The sequence below is a fragment of the Octopus bimaculoides genome, chromosome 11 (assembly GCF_046866305.1).
Source record: "Octopus bimaculoides isolate indiv1 chromosome 11, ASM4686630v1, whole genome shotgun sequence".
Taxonomy (NCBI): Eukaryota; Metazoa; Mollusca; class Cephalopoda; order Octopoda; family Octopodidae; genus Octopus; species Octopus bimaculoides.
In genome coordinates this window covers 12,919,519-12,945,799 of record NC_142938.1, presented here as the reverse complement: position 1 = coordinate 12,945,799, position 26,281 = coordinate 12,919,519, and the positions used below count along the sequence as shown (strand labels likewise).

Sequence of the window (26,281 nt, the reverse complement as noted above, 5' to 3'; positions counted from 1 at the left end):
TATACCTACCGATCTAGATACATTAAATGCAACTGACGAAAGAACAATGGAACCTTTACATGGTTGCCTGACCAGTGAGAAAAAATAATAAATCCCTCTCATATAGATACTACATGCCCTTAAAAAAAATGTGACGGGTGATGGCAGGAATTCCTTTTTTTTTTTTTATATATATATAAGTCAATGAGAGATGATCAAGGAAGTGGGGGAGTCTCTAAACAGTAAAAACAACCACCCAACAGAACCAAACTATTCATAAACATTCCAGAAACACTGTTAAAAGCACACCCATGCACTGATTTATATATCCAATTGCTTACCAACTAAAATTAGTATGCAGAGCAGATGCTCCATAGTATTAACTTTTGAGAAAGAATATAAGATTCATAAATCAAAATACGCTGAACACAAGTAAGATAAGAGAAAACTAACAGTAAACTATCCAAGACATATGGTGCTGCCAATATGGTTAAATACTAGATTGATATATTTGGTTTTCTAAATATTAGACAGTTATTATTACAAATACCAATTTTCAACACTGCAGTTATAACTCAGATATTGTATTTTTTTGGCTATTTTTATAACAAGTGTAAAATTAATGATAATAATTCAGAAATCATATCTTTAAAAAGTAGCTGGGAGTCTATATGTATAGTACCAAACATATTACTAACACCACTCCAAGAAATATGAGGACCATAATTTTTTCCAACTTAAGAGATATTTTTTAATCATTTTTTTAACAAAATGTAGGAGTGGCTGTGTGGTAAGTAGTTTGCTTACAAACCACATGGTTCCAGGTTCAGTCCCATTGCGTGGCACCTTGGGCAAGTGTCTTCTTCTATAGCCTCGGGCCGACCAAAGCCTTGTGAGTGGATTTGGTAGACGGAAACTGAAAGAAACCCATCGTATATATGTGTGTGTGTGTGTGTGTGTGTGTCTATGTACGTGTTTGTGTGTCTGTGTTTGTCCTCCCCAACATCACTTGACAACCGATGCTGATGTGTTTACGGTTCCGAAACTTAGCGGTTTGGCAAAAGAGATCGATAGAATAAGTACTAGGCTTCCACAGAATAAGTCCTGGGGTCAATTTGCTTGACTAAAGGCGGTGCTCCAGCATGGCCACAGTCAAATGACTGAAACAAGTAAAACAATAAAAGAATAAATAAATTTACTGATTATTCTTTTATCGACACAACTATTTTAAGCACACTTTTCCATGCTGGAATGGGTTAGATGGGTATTTTGCACTTGTTGGGGTCCCTCATCCTCATTTCTGTCCAGCATCCTAAGGCCAGACCTCGCCTCTTCTTCCCACATTAACTTCAGATTCTTTTTCTGTAGACTCCTTCCACTTGTATTGTTTGATACTTATCTACTCAACTATCGGAGGCGCAATGGCCCAGTGGTTAGGGCAGCGGACTCGCGGCTTCGATTCCCAGACCGGGTGTTGTGTGTGTTTATTGAGCGAAAACACCTAAAAGCCCCACGAGGCTCTGGCAGGGGATGGTGGCGAACCCTGCTGTACTCTTTCACCACAACTTTCTATCACTCTTTCTTCCTGAGTTTCTGTTGTGCCTGTAATTCAAAGGGTCAGCCTTGTCACACTCTGTGTCACGCTGAATCTCCCCCAAGAGCTACGTTAAGGGTACACGTGTCTGTGGAGTGCTCAGCCACTTGCTCGTTAATTTCACGAGCAGGCTGTTCCGTTGATCGGATCAACTGGAACCCTCGACGTCCTAAGCGACGGAGTGCCAACAACTCAACTATCGCTCTTCATGTGCATTACATGCCCATGCCAACACAAGTGTTTTCTCTAGTATACTTATTTCTTTAATGCCCAGTTTTTCCTTCACTCCATCGCTTATTACACATCCAGTGGAGCAGATTCACCTCATTTTCCAGCCTCCACACACCCAGTGCCCATGTCTCTTACCATTTTTTTAAAAATTTCTTTTTGAAGTGCAACAGTGCACTCACAAAAAAAATATAAGCCATAGAAAATTAAAATTAATTATTTGGCTGCAGCCAAGCTGGGGCAGCACACAAATTCAAAAGTACAGTTGATTATATCGACCTCAGTACTTGATAGGTACTTACTTTATTGGCTTCAAGAAAACAAGAAAACATGAAAAGCCTAGTTGATCAGGAATCGATATTAAAGATCAATATTAAAATTTATCTTAGACAATTATTGACTGTTGTTTGCCAACACAAAAAAAAAACCAAAAAAAACCATCACTACTTTCTCCAGACTAATTTTTCTCTGTCCAGTTATTTCAGTATGCCGTAAACAAACTAAGATTGATTTATTCAGAAAGTTCCCCCACACTCCCGCCTAAAATACAGTGGCTATGAGGTGCAATGGATACTAGACTATTGAACACTTAGTCATAAGTTCAGACTTTGACTGAATAAAAACTAGAAGCGAAATCGTGATGACACCTGTGTCCAGCGTCGCCTTTCTGGTACTTGTGCCCGTGGCATGTGTAAGGACTTTCGAGCGAGAGCGAGATCGTTGCCAGTGCCACTGGACTGGCTCTTGTGCGGGTGGCACATAAAATACACCATTTTGAGCGTGGCCGTTGAAAGTGCCGCCTGACTGGCCTTCATGCCGGTGGCATGTAAAAGCACCCATTACACTCTCGGAGTGGTTGGCGTTAGGACGGGCATCCAGCTGTAGAAACTCTGCCAAATCAGATTGGAGCCTGGTGTAGCCATCTGGTTTCACCAGTCCTCAGTCAAATCGTCCAACCCATGCTAGCATGGAAAGCGGACGTTAAACGATGATGATGATGATTGTTACTATTTCCTAGTTCAGTGGTTTCTTAAAACAAATAAGCCATACATACACCTATGCAAGCGTAGAAGAAAAAAAAGATTGGATTAAATACATTTGTCAGCACTTTCTTTTTCTAACAATGGCTTTCTCAGATTTTGTTTGTTCTATTTTTCTTTGTGTGTGCGTGTACATGCATGCATGCAGTAGCAGGCGTGACTTGTACAGCCAAGAAGTTTGCTTCACAACCATGTGGTTTCGGATTCATGACAACCATGAATAACTTCTAGGATAGCCTCAGCACAATCAATGTCTTGAGTGAAATTTGGTAGACAGAAACTGTATGGGGGACTTGTCAAGAACGTGCACATGTGTGTGTGTGTACCTGCATGCCTTTATATTGACATGACTAAGGTAGTGTGTAACAATGCTTATGCCCTATATAAAAAGATTGACAGTTCAATGGTTTGTGAAAAGTTGTGGAGTAGAGACCTTACTAGAAAAACAAGTGTCAAGTGTTAGGACAGGCATCGAACTTTATCTGTAACCATGCCAACGTGACATGCACAACAAAGTTAATCACTTTTCCTGCTATTGTGTACCAGATGATAAGGGTAAAGAACCCCCTTCAGTCATGACTAACCATGGGATTGCACCTAGAAAGTTTCCCTCAAAGGCACAAGTCCAAGCAAGGTTGTTTTTATGGAAGACCAGCAGTTGCCCTTGCTTACCGGCCTTCTCTCCCCATGTTTCCAATGTTGGCCAAGGCAGAAGTAAAGGCCGATACAGCTTGGCACCAGTAATGTTGCAACTCATTTCTACAGCTGAGTGAACTGGAGTAACATGAAATAAAGTGTCTTACTCAAGAACACAACACACAGCCCGGTCCAGGAATCGAACTCACTGCCTCATGCTCTAACCAGGAATCGAACTCACTGCCTGACGCACTAACCACTGAGCCATGTTTCTTAACCAGATGATTAAAGACTACAACAAAAGGAAGACACAGTAGAACATTTACATTATTTACATTTGAGGGATATTTGTCCTCATCTTGTTTGTTGTTAACACGTTTCAGCTGATATACCTTCCAGCCTTCGTGAGGTGCCTCAGGGAAATTTCAAACCCAGGTTTAAGATTTCCCCAAGACACACGATGAAGGCTGGAGATTATGTCAGCCAAAACGTCATGTTAACAACAAACAAGATGAGGACAAATATCCATCAAATGTAAATAATGTACAAAATTCCTCATCTCTTAAATATAGAACAGTAGAACATGTTCAACCCATGCTAGCAAGGAAAAAAACAGAGGTGATACTCTTTTACTCTTTTACTTGTTTCTGTCATTTGACTGTGGCCATGCTGGAGCACCAACTTTAGTCGAGCAAATCGACCCCAGAACTTATTCGTTGTAAGCCTAGTACTTATTCTATCGATCTCTTTTGCCGAACCGCTAAGTTACGGGGATGTAAACACACCAGCATCGGTTGTCAAGTGATGCTGGGGGAACAAACAGACACACACACACATATATATATATATATACATATATACGATGGGCTTCTTTCAGTTTCCGTCTACCAAATCCACTCACAAGGCTTTGGTCAGCCCGAGGCTATAGTAGAAGACACTTGCCCAAGGGGCCACGCAGTGGGACTGAACCCACTGCTGCTGCTGATGGTAAGAAAGATTATATTGCATTAAATGCTATTCTATATCCTTCTTATAAAGTTATCCACTTCAACCTACATTTTTCCTCTGTCTTTTGACTTAACAGCTGAGTTGTTCATTTACAAAAAGTAGATTTTAAAAATAGTATTATTACCATATTATCATTATTATTATCATTGAGGTCATCAGCAGCTCACATGGTTATTTATGAATCCTGGAGGTTGTGAGGTGAGATCAGCTTCATGCTAGGGGACAATGTGGTGGGGCAGAACATGCTCATGCAGAAGGATCTGCAGGGCTACTTGCATCTAGTACGGGAAAATTTCTGGCCTAGGTTTGAAAGAAATGCTTAGAAGTGTTTTTTTCTGGCTCTTTACATTCTGAGTTCAAATCCTTCTATTCAAATAACTTTGCATGTTATCATTTCGGGGTTTTATAAGATAATCCTTTCTACTATAAGCACAAGGCCTGAAACTTTGGGGGAGAGGGCAAGTTGAATACATTGACCCCCAGTGCATAATTGATACTTATTTCATTAACACTAAAAGAATGAAAGACAAAGTCAACCTCGGTGGAATTTGAACTTAGAACGTAAAGATGGACAAAATGCTACTAAGCATTTTACCCAGTGTACTAACAATTCTGTCCGCTCACCATTTTAGGGTTTTTAAAATAATAAAATAAAGGCACAGGAGTGGCTGTGTGGTAAGTAGCTTGCTTACCATCCACATGGTTCCGGGTTCAGTCCCACTGTGTGGCACCTTGGGCAAGTGTCTTCTACTATAGCCTCGGGCCAACCAAAGCCTTGTGAGTGGATTTGGTAGACAGAAACTGAAAGAAGCCCGTCGTATATATGTATATGTATATATATGTGTGTGTGTGTTTATCCCCACAACATCGCTTGACAACCGATGCTGGTGTGTTTACGTCCCCCGTAACTTAGCGGTTCGGCAAAAGAGACCGATAGAATAAGTACTAGGCTTACAGAGAATAAGTCCTGAGGTCGATATGCAAACAAGCAAACACAACTGAAAACAATACCTCCACCTCAGCGAAGGTGGAGGTAATAAATAAGCATTACAATTGACAGAGTAAGCTGAATCCTGAAGGGTTAAATGTTGTAAGGAAGTGAAATAAATACAAATAATCATTTGAAATCTGTTTTCCATGCTGGCATGGGTTGGACAGGTTCGCAGGCGCTGGCAAGGCCAAGGGCTGCATCAGGTTCCATGGTTTGTTTTCACTTAGTTTCTGCAGCTGGATGCTCTTCTTAGTGCCAACCACCTTACAGAGTGTATTGAGTACTTTTTATGTGGCACCATCACCAGTGCTTTTTATGTGGCACAGGCAAAATTAAATTTCAAAAATATAAAGCCAATGAGTGAATCTCCACATGATTGCTTGACCTGCATGAAATAGCAGCTGGATCTCCTTCAAACCACATTCTACCAGCTATGTAGTCCTAAATGCACACACACAAAAAAGACATGATGGTCATGACTGGAATGCCTTTGACCATGTCAGCTCAACCAGAGCCAACCTGGGGTTAAATAACAAATTAAATACGAAAAAAAAAAAAACTTTACCAGATGCTTCATTAACTATTCAAAATCTGAAGAAAGTCTTCATACCAATAGACTTGATCAACAAATGTTTTAACTATTGAATATTGTACTAAGTTGGGAATCTAACTATGAAGTATTTAACTATTGAAGAAAAAAGCAAACACTCAATGTAGGTAACAAGTAGTTGTTTAAATATTTGCTTCAAACCACAACGAGCCAACTAGAGAGCCTCTATGTGGTCACTTGATATGCTAGAAATAGCAACCAAATCTCCTTCAGATCACCCCCCCCCCCACCACAGTCTTAAACAAGGATGCATATACAACCACCCTGAACCAAAGTGCACCTGAGAGAAATGGTGATTAAGGAATAACTCCACACTCCACAGACTACCTGGGTACCTGAGCATAAGCCCTGACATTGGATGTTGTTTGTCTTGCCCAGGACGGTATAGTTTTAGATACTCTTAAAGACTGAATAAAAAGGCTGAATACATTTTACCACAGGTTTGCTTAAGGTTGAACTAGGGCCAAACAATTAGTAGTGATCAGCAACAACTAAAGTCAGTTGAATAAAAAAAGAATATTGTTCAGGGCAGAGGTTTTTGTTACAGAAATTTCTTCTCTGACTAAGGATCCTGCATAAAATGCTAGAGCTCTCTCTTCTTACAGAAACACCAATCAATCCAGTTTTGTGAACTTAATTATTTTAAAAGAAAATATATTGGTACCGATAATCAAAGTTTCTTGAACAGTATTATTTTCATCATTATCTGAATTTGAAAGAAAGTACACATAGGCGCAGGAGTGGCTGTGTGGTAAGTAGCTTGCTTACCAACCACATGGTTCTAGGTTCAGTCCCACTGCGTGGCATCTTGGGCAAGTGTCTTCCACAAGCCTTGTGAGTGGATGTGGTAGACGGAAACTGAAAAAGCCCGTCGTATATATGTATATATATGTGTGTGAGAGAGAGAGAGAGAGAGAGAGAGAGAGAGAGAAAGAGAGAGAGAAAGAGTGTGTGTGTGTGTGTGTCTGTCCCCCTAGCATTGCTTGACAACCGATGCTGGTGTGTTTACGTCCCCATCACTTAGCGGTTCGGCAAAGAGACCGATAGAATAAGTACTAGGCTTACAAAGAATAAGTCCCGGGGTCAATTTGCTCGACTAAAGGCAGTGCTCCAGCATGGCCGCAGTCAAATGACTGAAACAAGTAAAATAGAGAGAGAGTATATGTATATATATATATGTATGTGTGTGTATATGTATATATATGTATGTGTGTGTATACATATATATATGTATGTGTGTGTATTATACAATGTGCACTTCCTCTTTCTTAAAATTGATAGGGTAAGATTAAAGTGAAATTTGGCTGTTATTTCTAGCTGATCCATCAATTATGTAGACTAGGGGTTCTCAACCTTTTTAATAACCGAGCCAAATCCCAAACCTGGATTTTGGAGGGGTCTGCACCAAAAGAAAGTAAAACACATGTCAAATGAAGAAAATTTATTATATTTAAACAAGGAAGACTATCGAGGGCTGCCAGAAGGATGCTTGAGGGTCACATGTGGCCCCAGAAGCTATGGCTGAGAACCACCAATGTAGACACTCATATGATAGACTCTCTATTTGAGTGTTCAGCTTTTGCTAAATGATTTGTTTATAATGATCAAATATATATGCTGTACATTAACTCACTCCCTCCATCAAATCGGTGCTACCTGAACAGGTGCACAGTGTACCACGTGTCCGGTGTTGAAGAGATCACAGAGCAACACGAGATGAAGTATTTTGGTTTAAGCACATAAGGCGGCGAGCTGGCAGAAATGTTAGCACGCCGGGCGAAATGTTTAGCGGTATTTTGTCTGCCATTACGTTCTGAGTTCAAATTCCGCCGAGGTCGACTTTGCCTTTCATCCTTTCGGGGTCGATAAATTAAGTGCCAGTTATGCACTGGGGTCGATGTAATTGACTTAATCCCTTTGTCTGTCCTTGTTTGTCCCCTCTATGTTTAGCCCTTTGTGGGCAATAAAGAAATAAGAACATAATGCACCATCCGGTCTAGAAATTGAAACCACAATCTTGCGATCTTGAATGCAACATCCTAACCGTTAGGCCATGCATCCTCGTAGACCAATCTTTTGATACAAGATAACTAATTATTATCCTAGCACTGGCTATATCTGTGGAAAATACTACAATACAGCACAGCGTAAAATTCAAAGTATTTGTAACTGGCATTATAAACAAAACACTTTACAGAATGAAAATTAACTGCCAATGGAAGTGTACACACACACACACACACACACACACACACACACACACACACACACACACGCACGCAGTGCACACACACAAATATAAAGATATGTAAACATGTAGAAATTTTGGCAAACTTTTACTCACAAATGTTAAGAAAACATGGTATCTGTGTGATTGAAGGTTTAGGATTCAGATAGTGTTGAAGAAAAACAGCAATTCTGATGCTGTTTTCCATATCTTTACACTATCCTTGGTGAAATAGCAAGCTATTCTGATAACAAGAATCTTTTTTTAAGATATAATCTCAAGAGAAAATGCATGACAAGATGGTAGCTCTTGCATTATATTTCATTCAGTTATTAATCTACAAAATGCAACTGGATCTGTCAGATGACTAGTTGTTCTTTCATGCCTTGATAATTGATAGTACTTTATTAACATTATTCTCGTTGTTACTGCTGTTGTTGTTGTTGTGGTGGTGGTACTAGCTCTTTACATTCTCAGTTCAAATCCTGCTTAGGTCAGCTTTGCTTTTCATCCTTCAAAGGGTCAGTAAAATAAGAGTACAATTCAAGTGCTGAGGTCAATATCATCAACTCACACCCACTTCCACAAAATTACTGGTCTTGTACCCTAGATCAGGGGTTTTCAAACTGTGGTCCGCAAGGACAAGACAGGGGGTCCGTGGACAGCAAATACTTTTTATGGGCAATTTGATTTTATATATGTTTTTTTAATCGAAATCTTTTAATTGACTATAAACCTATTTGTTAAATACTGTTAAATAAATAAATGTAAAAATATATGTTATTTTAAGTAAATATTTATGTATAAATTTCAAAAGCGTTTATAAGGTAAAGCCTGAAATATAAAGGGGTCCGCAAGTCAAAAAGTTTGAAAACCCCTGCCCTAGATTAGAAGTAACTATCATTATTGTAGTTGCTGTTTTTAGCTTGGAATGGGCAATTGATAGTCAGAATAATCCTGGATCTGTGGGGCTCCTTGACTGACCATAAGTGGCTGTAATCTGTATGAAACACCTGATTTCATACTTGCCTTTTATATAATCAATTCTGGGATCTTTTTTAAAACGGGGGCCACATTTTTCATTAATGTTTTACGTAGTGTTTTTGGTACCGAAAGACTTTCAAACTTCGTATACTTATCTATTTTGTGTTATAGAACAGAAAAATATTTTTGTATTCGAATTTATTTCATGTAAAAAATTGTCTTATATCGATAATTTCAACCAATCACTGACAAGTATTCAGTTGTTTATATTTACTCCTTTGGCTCATTAAGCGATGTAAAGCGTATTTAATCTCCATACCTTCGTTTTATTTTTGCTTTTTTCATTTTAAATTTGCTTTAACCTTAACCCTAACCCTACGGTTAGAGTTAATTGTTTCAGAATCGTTTGTTTATGTAGTCGGCACTTAATGTATATCGGCTGAATGGACGTCAGTGATTGGTTGAAATTACAGAAATACGACAACTTTAACATGGAATAATTTATGGATTTCTTTTTTTTTTTAAGAAGACTAAGAGAAAAAGATGTTTTATATGACACATTCTACCAGTGTTCCAAGTTTCAAAGTGTTTCGTTAATGAAAAATGTGGCCCCCGTTTTAAAAAAGATCCCAATTCTGCATAGCCCCTCACCTTTTCTTATAATTTGTCCGAGTAACATATCTATCCCCTCGATCTGTTGCCTTTTTGGCAAATGCAAAAAAATCATCATTATTATTGTCAAGCAAAATGCTATGAAATATTTCCATCCATTTACACTGTGAGTTCAAATCCCACCAAGGTAAACTTTGTCTATAACCTTCCTGGGTTCACTTAACTATGAAAATCAAATCAATTGACAGTTCCCTATTCCAGTTGCCTCCAAAAAGTTGGTGGACTTGCGCCAGTTATCACTAATATGGACAAATGCTAGAAATATCCATCCATGTTCACCACTATTCTCAGGAGAGCTGTGGGGTTAGAGTCCTCAGGCACTTCCTCTATAGACACAACTATTACAACACTTAACTTCTGAATTCTGAAACATGATCAATCATCATCATCGTTTAACGTTCGCTTTCCATGCTAGCATGGGTTGGACGATTTGATTGAGGACTGGCGAGGCTCCAATCTGATTTGGCAGAGTTTCTACAGCTGGATGCCCTTCATGCTAGTGGGACCCATGAATATTTCACGGAATTAATGGTAAACTTATTGAGTTATTTCAGAAAACTCTATCCAAGAAACCTGAAAACCTATCCCATGTTGTGTCTGTATCAAAAGATAGTTTGCTCATCTGCTAATCATTGAAAAGTGGAGGAAATTGGAAAACAATGATTACTTAATGCACTTTATATATTTTATGCACAATTATATTGTGGAGGCGCAATGGCCCAGTGGTTAGAGCAGCGGACTCGTGGTCATAGGATCGCGGTTTCAATTCCCAGACCGGGCGTTGCGAGTGTTTGTTGAGCAAAAACACCTAAAGCTCCACAAGGTTCCGGCAGGAGATGGTGGCGAATCCTGCTGTACACTTTCACCACAACTTTCTCTCACTCTTACTTCCTGTTTCTGTTGTGCCTCTATTTCAAAGGGTCAGCCTTGTCACACTGTGTCACACTGAATCTCCCCGAGAACTACGTTAAGGGTACACGTGTCTGTGGAGTGCTCAGCCACTTGCATGTTAATTTCACGAGCAGGTTGTTCCGTTGATTGGATCAACTGGAACCCTCGATGTCGTAAGCGACGGAGTGCCAACAAACAAGGCACAATTATATTAGACTTAATACACAGCACTCTCCCTCTCTCTTTCTCACTTCTCACCTTATCCTTTTTTTTCTCCTTCCTTTTTCTTTCACTCTTCATCTTTCCCTTCAACTGATCACATGAAAGTGTTACAAACGGGCCAAGTAATGGAGGAGAAAAATTTAGTTCAAAACAAAAATTACACATTTCACTCACCACCACCTCTCCCTTCCTCTCCCATCACACCTCTCCCCTGCTCCAACTAATCGCATGGAAGCATTACAGACGGGCTAAGTAATGCAGGAACAAGCAGAATTATTATAAGATTGCCTTTTGGTATTTCTTTTTAAATCCGTTTACATTCTCAATTCAAATTTCAATATAGTAAAGATTCCGTTTTATCCTTCTTGCTCTCTTAATGATGTCCACTCTCTTGTAAAAATTCAGGCTGCTCTACCATTCTTCTTTTCCGCCCACCAGTCTCAGAGATCCTGAGAAAGATTGCGAGCATTGTTCTTTTCCCCCTCTAAGCCATTAAGAAAAAGTCCAAGACAAGTAAATTAAATTAACTATAATATAATACAAATACCCTTAACCAAAATGTGTGGGCTTTGTGAGATACTCAAGACTTAGCCAATAGCCAAACTCATCCCACATGTGACAACAGCTGTTCAACAAAAATTTACCTCAGCAATGCTAATGATAACAAAATAAGAATAAAATTACTGTTGAGATTTTAGACTCAAACCACTTGAGATAGAGACAACTGTCCAAACATTCAAGTTTATACCACAATTTGATGCTTTTTGACACTTGAGCTGTCTCTAGTTCCTTAATACAAACCAACCTGTTTTAAAGTGTTTATATTCAATTCAAAACACCTTATAGATTTTTGCTAGAACTTTTTAGTTCGGTAATCATCTTTATATAGAAATAAATGTAAAACAATTATTTTAAATTCAAATTACGACAAACGTAAATAAACAAATGAAGTTTGCTTTCAGAAGTGTTGAGATGTCTTTAGAAAGTTAATGAAGTGATTTTTTAAATTCTCAATCGCAGAATAATGATAATAATATAGCCTGAACAGGATAAACTACCCCTATTTTGCAGAGAAAAGTGTAGGTGGCTAGCTGTGGACTCGAACTCACATCCCCGTGATTACGCGTCACGATGCTTTGACCGATTAAGCTAAACTTACCCACTACAATTATATAATTATTTTACTAAATCCAACCAAATTCTTAATTATCTTCAAAATTAAAAAGGAAGCATAAGGCTACAATGACATAGTAAAAATATAGTTGAATACCATGAAGTTATGACACTTTGATAAAAGCATAGAAATATGGAGTAAACAGTTTTGGCATAGATAAGTCTAATTATTATACAAATTATAAAGAATGTTAAATTACGTACCGTGTTTCCGTGAGTAATATCCATTTTAAATCAAGTAGGTGTGTTTCTGAAGAAAGAAAAGAAAAAAAACTGTTTAAAGTAACAAATCAAATTAATTCTCTGAGAAAAACTCTCTCCTCCTCAATTACTTTTTTTTTTTTTTTTTTTAATGTTATTTAATAGTAGTGGTTAATTTAAAGAAATACTGCTTCTAAAGAAATATTTGTTCAGAGAAGAAAAAGATGTCTGCTAATTAAAGCGTTAACATTCCTGAAAACACTGAAAGGATAAAAAGATTTGTAATGGGAAGAAAAAAAAGATTATAGCATTCAAAACAAGTATTTTTCTTAAGGAATTCATATACCAACAATCAGACAAGAACAAAACTACAATAAATAAGTAAATGTAGAAAGCAAAATTTCTTTGATAAATCTAATGTCGACTTACAAAGGTTAGTCTCAGATAGGTTCAAAAAGTTCATATATACACACATACACACAAAGGGAGGGAGGGAGAAGAGTTCTTTGCTATTCATCCTTCCCAGATATTTTGGGCTAACTAGTTAGGCTGCTGTTGTTTACTTATCAACATAGCTCCTTAATTATTTTGATACCAATCTGTCTCAGACTGCCAATGGTTCTACAAAAATACAAAAATTGCCAGTTCAAAATATTCATATTGAAATAATAGAATCTATTATAATTTTGTGTGAGAACAATTTGTTAAAAGTTATTTTCCATAAACTAGCTTTGACACTGACAAAGTTAATTATTTTATTAAATTCTTCCAAATTCTTGATTAGTTTCAAAATTAATGGAAACACATATGCAGTGTATTTCATTCCAAATATCACGAAAGAGTTAACCCTTTTCTTACCATATTTCTGTTGAAATGCACTGCTATTGTTTCAATTTTTTTTTTTTAAATAATGAAGAATTTAGTAAAATAACTGACATTATCAATGTGGTGTTTAGAACAACATGAAATTTTGATGGAAGGTTTTTAACTTAAATCACTTCAAAAATAACAAAGTTTGCATCATAGAACCAGAGGTAGTCTCATGCAGGTCAGTATCAAACTGGTTAATAACCTATGTTCTAAACACAAGCTAAAAGAAATTTTATCCTTCCAAATATTTGATTATTCTCAAAAACTCACTGAAGCACTGCTGGAATATGATCACAAAAAGGTTAAATGGTTTAATATTTTAATATTATTTCTAATGCCAACAATTTTTTAACAAATAAATGTGCATTTAAATAAAATAATAAATGCGCCCTTTTAAAGCCCAGCCAGGCACATGGGCCCGGTTTCCCGGTTTCAATGGCGTTTGTGTTCCCCAGTCCATCGCAGCATTACTCATTTTTGCCAGCTGAGTTGACTAGAGCAACGTGAAATGAAGTTTTTGCTCAAGAACACAACGTGTCACCCGGTCCAGGAATCGAAGCCACAATCTTACGATCATGATGCTGACACCCTAACCACTAAGCCACGAGCCTCCACAAATGTGCATTTACTGATTTTATATTTCTTTACAGGCACTAATATAATATTTATCAACCATTATTTAAGTAATATTTTAAAGGATATATTAATTAATAATAATTAAATAATAACATGTTGCATATGTGGAATTTTCAACATGGAGTCTAAGATTTCAAATAAATAAATTGCATACTTTCAATACAAAAAAAAAAAAAGTAAAGGTTTCTTGAGGAAAAAAAGGGCTGAAAGTTCCTACAATGATATAAGAGGAATGGTCCTATCACATACATCCATTCTGATACCTTGAAAACAAATGAGCAAACTCTGCCATCATAAGTTATGTGTAGTCAGTAACAAGATTAAATTTTATTCATCTCTGAACATTAATAATCTCAGGAATTTCAAGAAAGACTTTAACCCTTTTGTTATCATATTTCTGTTAAAACCTGCTGTCTTTTGTCTCAGCTAATTTAGAAAATAATGAAGAACTTCATAAAATAATTCTGTCATTATTAAGCCTGTGTTTGAAATATAAATTAACATGAGATGTTGATGGAAGATTCTAATTTAGATCACTTTTAAAACAGGAAATTTGCATCATTGAACCAAGGGTGGTCTCAAGTGGGTTGGTATCAAAAGGGTTAAACAAAATAACAATACTCTTTCACTGCAACCATCCAAAGTTGCCATGAAGCTCTACCACATAGATTACAAAATTCCAGTTTGAAGATAAAGTCAGTATGACAGTCCAGTGAGATTTACATGCAGGCTCTTTTATACTGATGTCAGTATTAGATTAGAACTAATCCATCAACTACCACCATAAACCATGTTTATTACAATATTACAAAACGAAATTGAGAAAACATAGACTATTGGTTCTATATATATGCAAATACAAAGGAAACAATAGACATAATGGCTGAGAAATGAAAAGTGTTAGACTGATGGCCACATTAGTACAAGTCAAAAATGCTCTTGAACAAGACATCATTTTTTGATTTACTTGACTTCAACAACAAAAAGTCCCACTCATACTTTTGTTAACAAATATATACATGTATAAATGTTTAAATTTAAATGAAAATTTACCTCTTTCATATTAGTACAGCAAAGTAAATGAATGTAAAGATGTGTAGTAATTATTACTGACTTCAAATTTATGGAAATAAAAGCAGTTAAAACATTAATCAAGTTTTTCACCCCCATCTTTGTATTACTTTAACAGTAAGGAAACTATCTATATATATATATATATATATATATATATATATATATATATGTTAGTAATATGATGTAATGGCTATATCACTTTGTTAGGGGCTTTTTAAAGATGTAACTTTAACTCCTCTGAATAGAGTGCCGATATATGACCGGTACCATTTGCAAATGATCTGATACCCAATTGAATGTGGGCAGAACGAAATGTTTTACTCAGAAATAACAAAGCAGAATTAGTAAAGTAATCACTTTATCTCTTGACTATCGAAATTATTTATTGTTGTTTAGTAAAAGGTCAATCCTATATATATATATATATATATATATATATATATATATATATATATATACAGGGTGTCCACAAAGACTGGGTACATGGGGATTAACACATACTTTAAGAAATTATTATCTTTTATATTCAATTGTTTATATTATGATTTTATTTACTCCATGTACTCAGACTTTGTGGACACCCTGTGTATGTATATATATATATATATATATATATATATATATATATATATATATATAAGGGCATAATTTGAATGAGCTTTATCTCTTAAACTCTTTCAATACTAGCCCACCTGTGACTCCTCCTCCTCACCATTCATATTTTAGTTGTAATCCCAACCGGATCCCATCACTAAATAAATGCCAATTTGAGATTTCAGTAAAATAAATTCCATTATAGTTTTACGAAAGAATATTTTTTGTAGAAGTTCTATTCCAAATACAACCTCTGTGTGTGTGTGTGTGTGTGTGTGTGTGTGTGTGTGTGTGTGCACATGCACGCATAGACACAAAGAGACAGGTGTGTTTGTGTTACTTTATTATACCTCTCAAAATTCTTAATCATTTTGAAAATTAACCAAAAAATATTCTCTAACATGAACTGTATTCTTTTAAGAAACATTGCGGCATAGCTAAATCTTATCTATAATTCAACAATAAAGCTGAGAGATATTGTCTTTATCAAGATGCCAAGGTATGTTATTAAGGAGATTTAGCTGCTAATATTACCTGGTTGAATAACCACATAGACTTCTTTGGTTTGCTAAATGCACTATAGTACATATTTAATTTCACCTCTATATTTTGGGCTAAAATTCTACTAGGGGTCAACTCTGACAGTCCTTCCTTTAGAGTCACTAAAATATGCACCAATAATACAGAAAGGTCATCTCAATTAACTATGATAAACCTCATCACCTGCAAAACTCTTTGTGTTGAACGTAACGAAATCAGCACATTTGACTATAAACATGTCTTCAAAAACATGTTTATAGACGAATAGTCATTACATGTTTTATGCTGTTGTGGGAGATTAACTCCAGGTTAGCTCTGATCAAGCAGAAACTTAATCAAAACCATTTGTCATAGCCATCCCTTTTTCATATATTAGACAATGTATCTAGAACAACATTATCCAATGTACAACTTTTGTGATTTAGAGGAGATTTAGTTGCCATTTCTTGCAGGGTGGATTATCATGTAGACACTCCCTTAGCTCTTTTTTCTCACCTTAAACAGATAAATCTATCACATTTCCTATAAATCTATCGTATTTTCAAGGCCTCCAAAACCAGCGCTTGCTGGTTTTCTTGCTGTTAAGAAGATGTACATGAAAACTTGCCTTAAATAAGAATATCGGTCCAACACATGGCATTCCTGTATTATTCAGTTATAGGAATATATATGGATCGTTTCGACTAAAGCAATGGAGGGGTAAGTACCTTGCAACAAAATGCAAGCAACAGATTAAGTTTGTGATCAGTGAGCTAGCTGGTAGTGAAAACCTTTCTTTGTTCCTTTTGATTCTTGGACAAATAATTCTAAAACTATTATTCTTAAGAAAATAAATTAACTGCAGAGCTAATAAAATTATTCTGAGTGGCTATGTGGTAAGTAGCTTGCTTACCAACCACATGGTTCCGGGTTCATTCCCACTGCCGTGGCACCTTGGGCAAGTGTCTTCTACTATTGCCTCGGGACGACCAAAGCCTTGTGAGTGGATTTAGTAGACGGAAACTGAAAGAAGCCCGTCGTATATATGTGTGTATATATATATATATATATATATATATGTATGTGTGTGTATATGTTTGTGTGTCTGTGCCCCCCCCCCCCAACATCGCTTGACAACCGATGGTGGTGTGTTTAGGTCCCCGTAACTTAGCGGTTCGGCAAAAGAGACCGATAGAATAAGTACTAGGCTTACAAAGAATAAGTCCTGGGGTCGATTTGCTCGACTAAAGGCGGTGCTCCAGCATGGCCGCAGTCAAATGACTGAAACAAGTAAAAGAGTAAAAGAGAGTATATCAAGGATTCAAATATTTCTTTAAAACATTTCAAGAGTTCATATCTTTGGAATAAATTTTAAATATATTTTTCTATTAATATATGGGAGTGTATGTGTGAGCTTTGGAGTAATAGTATCTGAGACGTGTCTGATTATTCTTTTAAAGCTGACGATTCACTACCTTTCTACCCCAAACACACTTATTTGTAAGCATTTCTTCTCTGTCTTGGCTGAAGAAAAGCATACAACAGAGGCAGTTGGTGTGGCAATGGAGTGAATCATCAGCTTTGAAGGAATATATATATATATATATATATATATATATATATATATATATATATGCGAGTAAAAATAAATACAAAAAAGGTGGGTTTTTTTGTATGATTGTGTATAGAGGAATATATTATTTTGCTTAAAAGAGTTCCAACACTGTCTGTTTTTTATGTTTTATTTATATTCCTGCAGAACTAATGTGGGGTATAGAATATGGAATATACAATATATAATATGATATACAATATACAATATAAAATAAAATAAAATAAAAATGGATGGCACCATGAAAGAAAGTATTGAATGTAGATGAAATATTGAGTGTTCAATATAAAGGATCAAATATATAAATATATAAATATAAATATATATATATAAAGGCGACTCGAGTTTCAGGGCTATTTCCCTTCGTCATGGCCGGTATGACAGACTATATATATATATATATATATATATATATTTACATACACACATATGTTTACATTAGACAGAAAGAGAGAAAGAGATTTACATCATTGATGACCTGTTAAGAAAAGAAACACTAATTTAGCTCTTTAACTATTACTGCATTTACAAATTCCTAACATTTCAGACAATGTAAAAGACGAAATAGCACAACTGAAAGATCGGTCAACTGAAAATTCTGTTTTTTTTTTTTTTTTTTTTTTTCTTAGCTTTCTGGTTTAATCTTAGATTTTTGTACATTCGGACATATTGGATGGATGAAATACTTTCTATAAGGACAAGAGGTCAAGACGAAATGCAACAGATATTATGCTGCGCCAAGCCCCAAGGCAAAGCAAATAACAATTCTTCCTTCAGTGATGAAGTAGGTTTCATTCTTAATTCACAGTTAAGTGGCCACAAAGGTAACAAGTTCAAGTAGCAGTTGCTCTAAATGGATGCAACCTTTTCAAAAAATAACTCACTCATACTAGGAAAAAAAAAAATTGATGACTAACAGATTTTTTTCTTTTTAACTACTCAAGATTTTATATTTAGAAAATAAATTTAAAGAAAGAAAGAAAAAGCTTTACAAGATATACTATTACTAATTTTTTATATTTTAGCAAGGATTTTTAATTGAAACAACAATGACTATCATTGGTAAAATAAACCTCTAGCACTGGTCCGTTTACTTAATAGAAGCTTATTTTGAAATAATGCCAATATTTTAACTAGCTTATCAAAAAGGATCCAGTCCAGAGAGAGAGAGAGAGAGAGAGTGTGTGTGTGTGTGTGTGTGTGTGTGTGTGTGTGTGTGTGTGTGTGTGTGTGCATGTGCGTGTGTGTGTGTATATATACTTCTTTATATACCTGGTTATTTCTAACACCCGTTTCTTATTAATAATATAAACCTGAAAACTACTACAGATTACTAAACATCTGTATATAATATAGGGTAAAATATATAGATTAGATTTAAAATGTTACATCATTATTTGTTTTTTAATCCACCATCATATGTTATCTTTTATGTTTCACTTGCTTCAGTCATTGGGTTGCAGCCATGATGGGGCAACGCCTTGAAGAACTTTAGTTGAAGAAATCAACCCCATGTAAACAAGCCAACATCAGTTGTCAAGGTGAGGGGGGAACAAATGCACACAAACACACATATTATTTGCAGGGGTTAACAAGGCTACCAGTGGTTATATGCTGAGAGGAAAACATTTCACACCAATTATCAAGCCTGTTACATGTCTCCAAGATGGAGATGAGTACCGGCGTTATCCCACAAATAAAGAATATTAATCCACCAATGTGGTGTTGACCACTCGTTCTCACTGTTCAATATTAGTGTGTGTGTGTATACACACAAACATTGGGCCTCCACACAGTTTCTAACTACCAAATTCACTGACAAGGTATTGGTCATAATAGAAAGCACTTGCCCAAGATGCCATGTAATGGGACTGAACCAAAGACCACAAGGTTGCTAAGCAAACTTCTTAACCACACAGCCAAGCTTGCATCTATACTCTTTTACTTGTTTCAGTCTTTTGACTGTGGCCATGCTGGAGCACCACCTTTAGTCAAGCAAATCGACCTCAAGACTATTCTTTAGAAGCCTAGTACTTATTCTATCGGTCTCTTTTGCCGAACCGCTAAGTTACGGGGACATAAACACACCAGCATCGGTTGTCAAGCGATGTTGGGGGGGGGGGGGGGGGGGGGGGGACAAACACAGACACAAAAACATCTACATATATATATATATACATATATACGACAGGCTTCTTTCAGTTTCCATCTACCAAATCCACTCACAAGGCTTTGGTCGGCCCGAGGCTATAGTAGAAGACACTTGGCCAAGGTGCCACGCAGTGGGAGTGAATCCGGAACCATGTGGTTGGTAAGCAAGCTACTTACCACACAGCCACTCCTGCGCCTTATTCGTTTATTTTTATTAAAAGATAGCAGCTAAATCTCCTGTCAATTCCATTAGAGTGTGGATATTTAAAGGACAAATTTTGCACAGGTAGCCATGGCTGGAACTCTATGTCTCTTTGATCAAGACAAACCTGGACCAAACAGCAATAACAACAAATTTCAAGAACAGTGGATACAGGCACATGTTTTCTGCATTAAAACCAAAACATATAGGAAAGTGGTAAAGCAAGATTAATTAAGTTCCTCAAGTTTCCTCATTTTATATTAAATATATACATCTTAACAATATCCCCATCTATAAACAGACATATTGATACCTGAAAATAAATAAAGTTAACCCATAATTCAATGATATAATTGAATTCTATCAAGTATACTAATTGTATGATAGACAAAATAAAATATCCATTACAGTTACTTTCTTAAATTAATACTAAAAAAAATTAGCAAATCAATGTTAAAATTAATGAAGTGATTTTAAATTCTCAATCGCAGGATAATGCTAATAATATAGCCTGAACAGGATAAACTACCCCTATTTTGCAGAAAAAAGTGTAGGTCTCATAGCTAACCCCCTACACTTTTTTCTGCAAAATAGGGGTAGCTTATCCTGTTCAGGCTATATTATTAGCATTATCCTGCTATTGAGAATTTAAAATCACTTCTTTAACTTTCTAAGACATCTCAACGCTTCTAAAAGCAAACTTCGTTTGTTTGTTTACGTTTATCATAATTTGAAGTTAAAATCAATGGTTTTAAATTTTGTCACAAGGCCAGCAGTTATGAAGGGAGAAGGTTAGTTGATATCATCAATCCTGGTACTTAACTGGTACTTTATTTTATCAACCCAGAAGAAGGAAAAACAAAGTTGATACAAGTGGAATTTAAAGTTAGAATACAAAGAGCCAAAAGAAATACCATTCTGTCCAACACTAACAATTCTGCCAATTAACTAAGGCGCAGGCGTGGCCGTATGGTAAGTAGCTTGCTTACCAACACATGGTCCCGGGTTCAGTCCCACTGCATGGCACCTTGGGCAAGTGTCTTCTACTTGAACCTTGGGCTGACCAAAGCTTTGTCAGTGGATTTGGTAGATGGAAACTGAAAGAAGCCCCAAAAAAGGCGGAGAGCTGGCAGAAACGTTAGCACGCTGGGTGGAATGCTTAGCAGTATTTTGACTGTCTTTACGTTCTGAGTTCAACTTTGCCTTTCATCTTTTCGGGGTCGATAAATTAAGTACCAGTTGCGTACTGGGATCAATTTAGTCGCTGCTCCCCCCCTTCCCCAAAAATTTTGGGCCTTGTGCCTAGAGTAGAAAAGGATATTAATAACAATTATAAAGTCAAATATGAATTATTAGTAATCTTATATATACTTTTTACTTTGGTACAGGGCCACAAATTTGTAGGAGGGTGGTTTAGTGAAAAAAATCAACTGCAGTACACCTGATGGTTTCCTTATTTGCTCTAGTGAAATCTGAAGTAATGTAAACTTAATCTTGATGCAATTCTAACTCAAAATACCAAGCATAAAAAAAACCTAAATGCTATCGCACATTTAGTCTAACACTAAATTAATAAAACTAATTAATTAAACCTGAATCAATAAAAACTGAATAAATTACTGCAATGAAAAACAAACACCCTGAAAGTAAACAAACTGCTAACAAATTAAATGATAATTCAAAATAATGTACAGTTGTTTTTGTTTTTTGTTTTTGTTTTTTTTTTGTAGTATAGTGTTGTTGGGTCTCTTAGAACTGAAGTGGAGAAACTGAAAAGTGTCTGTTAAAAAGTAAAGAACAGTTCAGTTAACATATTTAATGCAGGGCAAATCAAAAAAGCTAACTTAACCCTTTAGTGTTCACATTATTCTGCCAAAATTAAAGCTTTTTTATCCACATTGTTTTGAACTAATCAAGCATTATCTCACAGCTGAGATTTTGATGAGGTAGCTGTTAATTTTTAAAACCATATTGTAGGGTTGGTGTGAGAGACCAGATCTGGCCAGTTTGAACATAGAATAGGCAGAATACTTTTGGCCGGATATGGCCGGTTTAAATGCTAAAGGGTTAAAATAATTATGAGGTGGTGAAAGCAAATAATATAAACTTAGTGACTGATATTTCTTTATTATTCTTGCATGAGTGGCAGACAACACTGGATATGTTTCGTTTTATGAAGATCAAAAAAAGCATAGCATATCAACGTGGTTACTGAAGTAGGGATGGGGAAAAAATCACAAGGTAAATCTTTACAACTGTACATTGGTTGGCACTGAAACTAAATAAGGTACATGACTGAGCTGAAGATATAAATTATGGTATATCAGTCACACCTTGGAAATGGAGAGAGAACTGAACACAATGCAGTCAGATGAAGACTTTGCAATTTAACGTTAGCTTTTTAGTTATTTAGTCCTTGTTATCAAACTCGATTGAATACCATAAATCCTCGAGTATAATCCGCATTTTTTCCCCAAAAATTTAAAGGTCAAAATCCCTAGTGCGTACTATATACAAGGTTAAAAATGAAAAATATTTTCTAAGCAATGTCCAAGTCTCTATTTGCTGTCCGGCAATGTTTATTCAGGCGCATTTTGTGATGTCGGGCTTATAACTGATAGCGATAAATATGTAAAGGCAATATATTTAATATTTATTTTTCACTGACGTTATTACTGTTATTTCTATATTTCAAAGTGCACAAAAAAGCTACACGTTTGCTTTATGCTATATATACAATAATAATAAAGGACGTTACCAGATATATGTTTACAAACCAAGGACGTTATATAGACCTCCTTGACTCAAGTTAGAGAAGGGGTGCGTATTATACACAAGGTTTAGGTTTTTCATCGGTACAGCCCCCTAAAAATCCCGTGTATTATACTCAAGGACGGACTATACTCAGGGATTTACGGTATATCTAAAATCAAAGGTGATTTATCCATAATTATCCCATCTTTCTTTTTCTTTTTCTCAGATGAAGAGTGTTAAAAATAACATTATTTTGTATATCCTTCCCTTTTAAGATGGTAGTGTAGTAATTTGGGAGTATACTGTCTGCTATTTCTGCCAGGTTGAGCAAGCACATAACAACTCCACTTGTTTGCTGGTTGTTTCAATAGGTTTATTCAGAATAAAGTTTGGTCCTAAAGCCGCCACAGAATCAATAAGATATTTTAACAGATTTGTTTAAATAGTAACAAAAGAGCGACTCATTATACAAGTATTTCTGTTTAAAAGATGTATTTTTCTTTTTTTAATCAGACATTATAGTTTATTCAATGCCATGTAACTGAACAAGCAAGTTAGAAACCTCTCTCCTCTCTGTCTTTCTCTCTTTCTCTTTAATCTGCATCTCACATCATGAAATCCTCTTGCTAAACCCTCTGGTTCAATGCACTTTGCAGAAACTGCAAAACACTGCAACTCCCAGCTTTTCCCTGCAGGTATCTCCTATAGAAATTCAAGATGAGTACCAAAATCAACATTGAGCTAAGGGCACCTCTAATGTGATCACTCAAACTTGCTAGAAATATTAGTCAATTCTCCTTCAAATCACAACCTGTTATTAAAAAAAGGACAATGGTAGATACATTATGTCTACATAAATGGCAAGATGGTGTCTTGTTAAAATATCTTTGATCTGCCTTATGAGGAGTTTTTTTTTTGGGGGGGGGGGGGGGGGTTCTATAGTCGAGCCAAAGGAAGAAGAAAAAAAAAGCCCACGACTCTTAACAGGGTCTCCAAAAGTGGTGTGAAGGAAGAAGTTATCTTCAGACCAAAGACTTGGTTTGAATATTTGCAATAGAATAGACTACTATAAAAGTCCCTAAAGTCAAAATGGTGGTTTTAAACTGAGGGACAAATTGAGTTTTACACCCAAGAACAGGAAAGTCCTAAGGGTTTGTCTACACAATTTCCACCAATTAAATTTCATTCACAAAGTTTTTGCTAACCTGAGGTTATATTAGAAAATGCTGAAGTATTGCATAGTGGGAACAATTGCAAAGCCAACATCTTAACCATGTAGCTAAAACTGGAAGTAAGACCTAAGCAGCAAGAACCTTATGCATTTGAAAAGTATCTGCAAAGGATATAAGTACAGCCATTTCTAACAAAGATCAAACACTCATATATATATATATGGATTATGGTTTACTGTTGCAGACAAAATCCACAAATGTTTCAGAGGTTCCATGAAGCTTTTTTAACAGATATGATTTGTGTTATGATCTGTGATCTGAAGAACACTTAAATCTACAGACCTTAGTTCACTTTACTATTTGGAGCAATAGATTACCAGATCATATATGTGAAAGTTACCTGCAATGTAGGTTAGCATCCAGTCAAAGGGACTTAGTTATTACCATTTAAGAAAAAGTTTCCTCAGCTGGAAAATAAGCTGTTCAGTGTTGTTTTAGCTACAGGTTATCCTTGACCATAGACCTATAATCAAGTGCTCCAGCCACTGGCATTCTGTCTAAACAGTGTTTTCTTTCAGATCCATCCTTCCCTTTTTAAGGCGGTAGGATGTGATACAAGAAAGATTTGACTTCTATTCCTAGCTGGTTGAGTAAAAACATTAGAGACTCCCACGTGCTCAAAACAAGACAAGTGCCCTGTCAACATAATAAAAATCTATCACTTGATGAGTGATTTAATTATTGTTATAATGCATTCTGGAAGTCAATGGAATTATGGATTTCTTTCTCAGTTGCCAGGTTTAGGAAAAGCCTAACATTACTACCAATAGCAAAAAAGAAGTTTCAAGCTTCTCTTTTCCTATTATATCATATCCATCAACCATTAATATCAAGACAGACATGATGCAACAAAAGGAAAAACGAACTGAAGGAGCAACAATTTTTCTGTAAACTATTACATCCTATGTCTACTACGTTAAAATTTAACATATACAAAATATTTTTCAAGGTAATTTTTTTTAAAAAACTGATCTAACAGTGGGTAATGTGAACGACCTCTTAACTTTACCATAACATGAAATACATTTTCATCAGTAAAAGCTAAAATTAACAATTCTCTTTTTAGAGGGTGTCTGTGAGCAAAATATTGCACTTCAATGTAACACCATCTCTCTCTCTCTTTATATATATAATGGTGGCAGCTGATGAAGGATATGTTCTCTATGTGGCCTGCTTCTTTGTTGTACCTTGTTTATCATTTTGTCCATGTTCTTTTGTAACGTCATGTACCTAGATATGTATCTATATGTGCATGTAGATGAAGGTATGTACATACATGTACATATATATGCATATACTCATATATTGTTTATATATATATATATATATATATATATATATATATATATATATACACACACACATATATTAAAGAAATAGCAAATCTTAATACATATTAGAGTTCTCGTGAGAAACAAGAATTTCTCAATCTTATGAGTCAGAAATCGTCATTTACAAACAAAATGTAACCACCACAAACTATTTTGAAAGGATCACATATTGGATTCGATAAATCAAGTAAGAAAAAGAAGTGAATGTGTCAAACATGTCTTTGAGAGCAGTGAGGGGGTGGGGTGGAGAAAACAATATTTACAAAGCATGTGAAGAAAGACATATTTTAAAGAGAATTCCTCCACCTAGATAACATACCTAAGCAATATTCGAAAAATGTTAAGACTAAATATAAGCAAATTCAATCAATTTGTTTAGAGAGCTGCAGAGTTTAGTTCAAACAAGTAATATTTATTTAATAAAATATACGTGGGTGTTGCAGGTTAACTGGAGACATTGATAGATAAACAGGGAGAAAGGTAAATATTTACCAAAAAAAAAAAAAAACGTCAGGTGAAAATGAAATCGAAGTATCACAATTGAAAACACCTTAAAATCAATCAATATCAAGCGACTGAAATTTATTTTTAATTGGATTGGAATCTTAAAATAAGAAACAAACGAGCACACAAAATTGAGTGGCTCGTCTAAGCACTTGTCTAATTTGTGGGAAAATTAATAAGAAATTCAACTTTTGCAAAATTCATTAAAGTCAAAACATCTAAGAAACCGATTCGAACTGTGTGTGTGTAAATATATATTATATATATAAGCCTCTACTTCAAATAATAATGTACACACTGACTTAACATATTGAATACTTCTTTTCATTTGTACAACCATAAACAA

The 26,281-nt window shown here is 35.6% G+C and overlaps 1 protein-coding gene across 12 annotated transcripts in view; it reads right to left on the bottom strand.

Moving 5' to 3' along the window:
* LOC106872934 (poly [ADP-ribose] polymerase tankyrase) overlaps positions 1-26,281 on the bottom strand; it is a 180,452-nt gene that overhangs the window by 105,897 nt on the left and 48,274 nt on the right. For all 12 annotated transcript variants that reach the window (XM_089359477.1, XM_089359484.1, XM_089359481.1 and 9 more), the window contains exon 2: positions 12,460-12,505. In XM_089359477.1, the coding sequence (XP_089215603.1) occupies positions 12,460-12,483 (24 nt within the window). In that variant the 5' untranslated portion in view covers positions 12,484-12,505. The remainder of the gene's footprint in view (positions 1-12,459; positions 12,506-26,281) is intronic.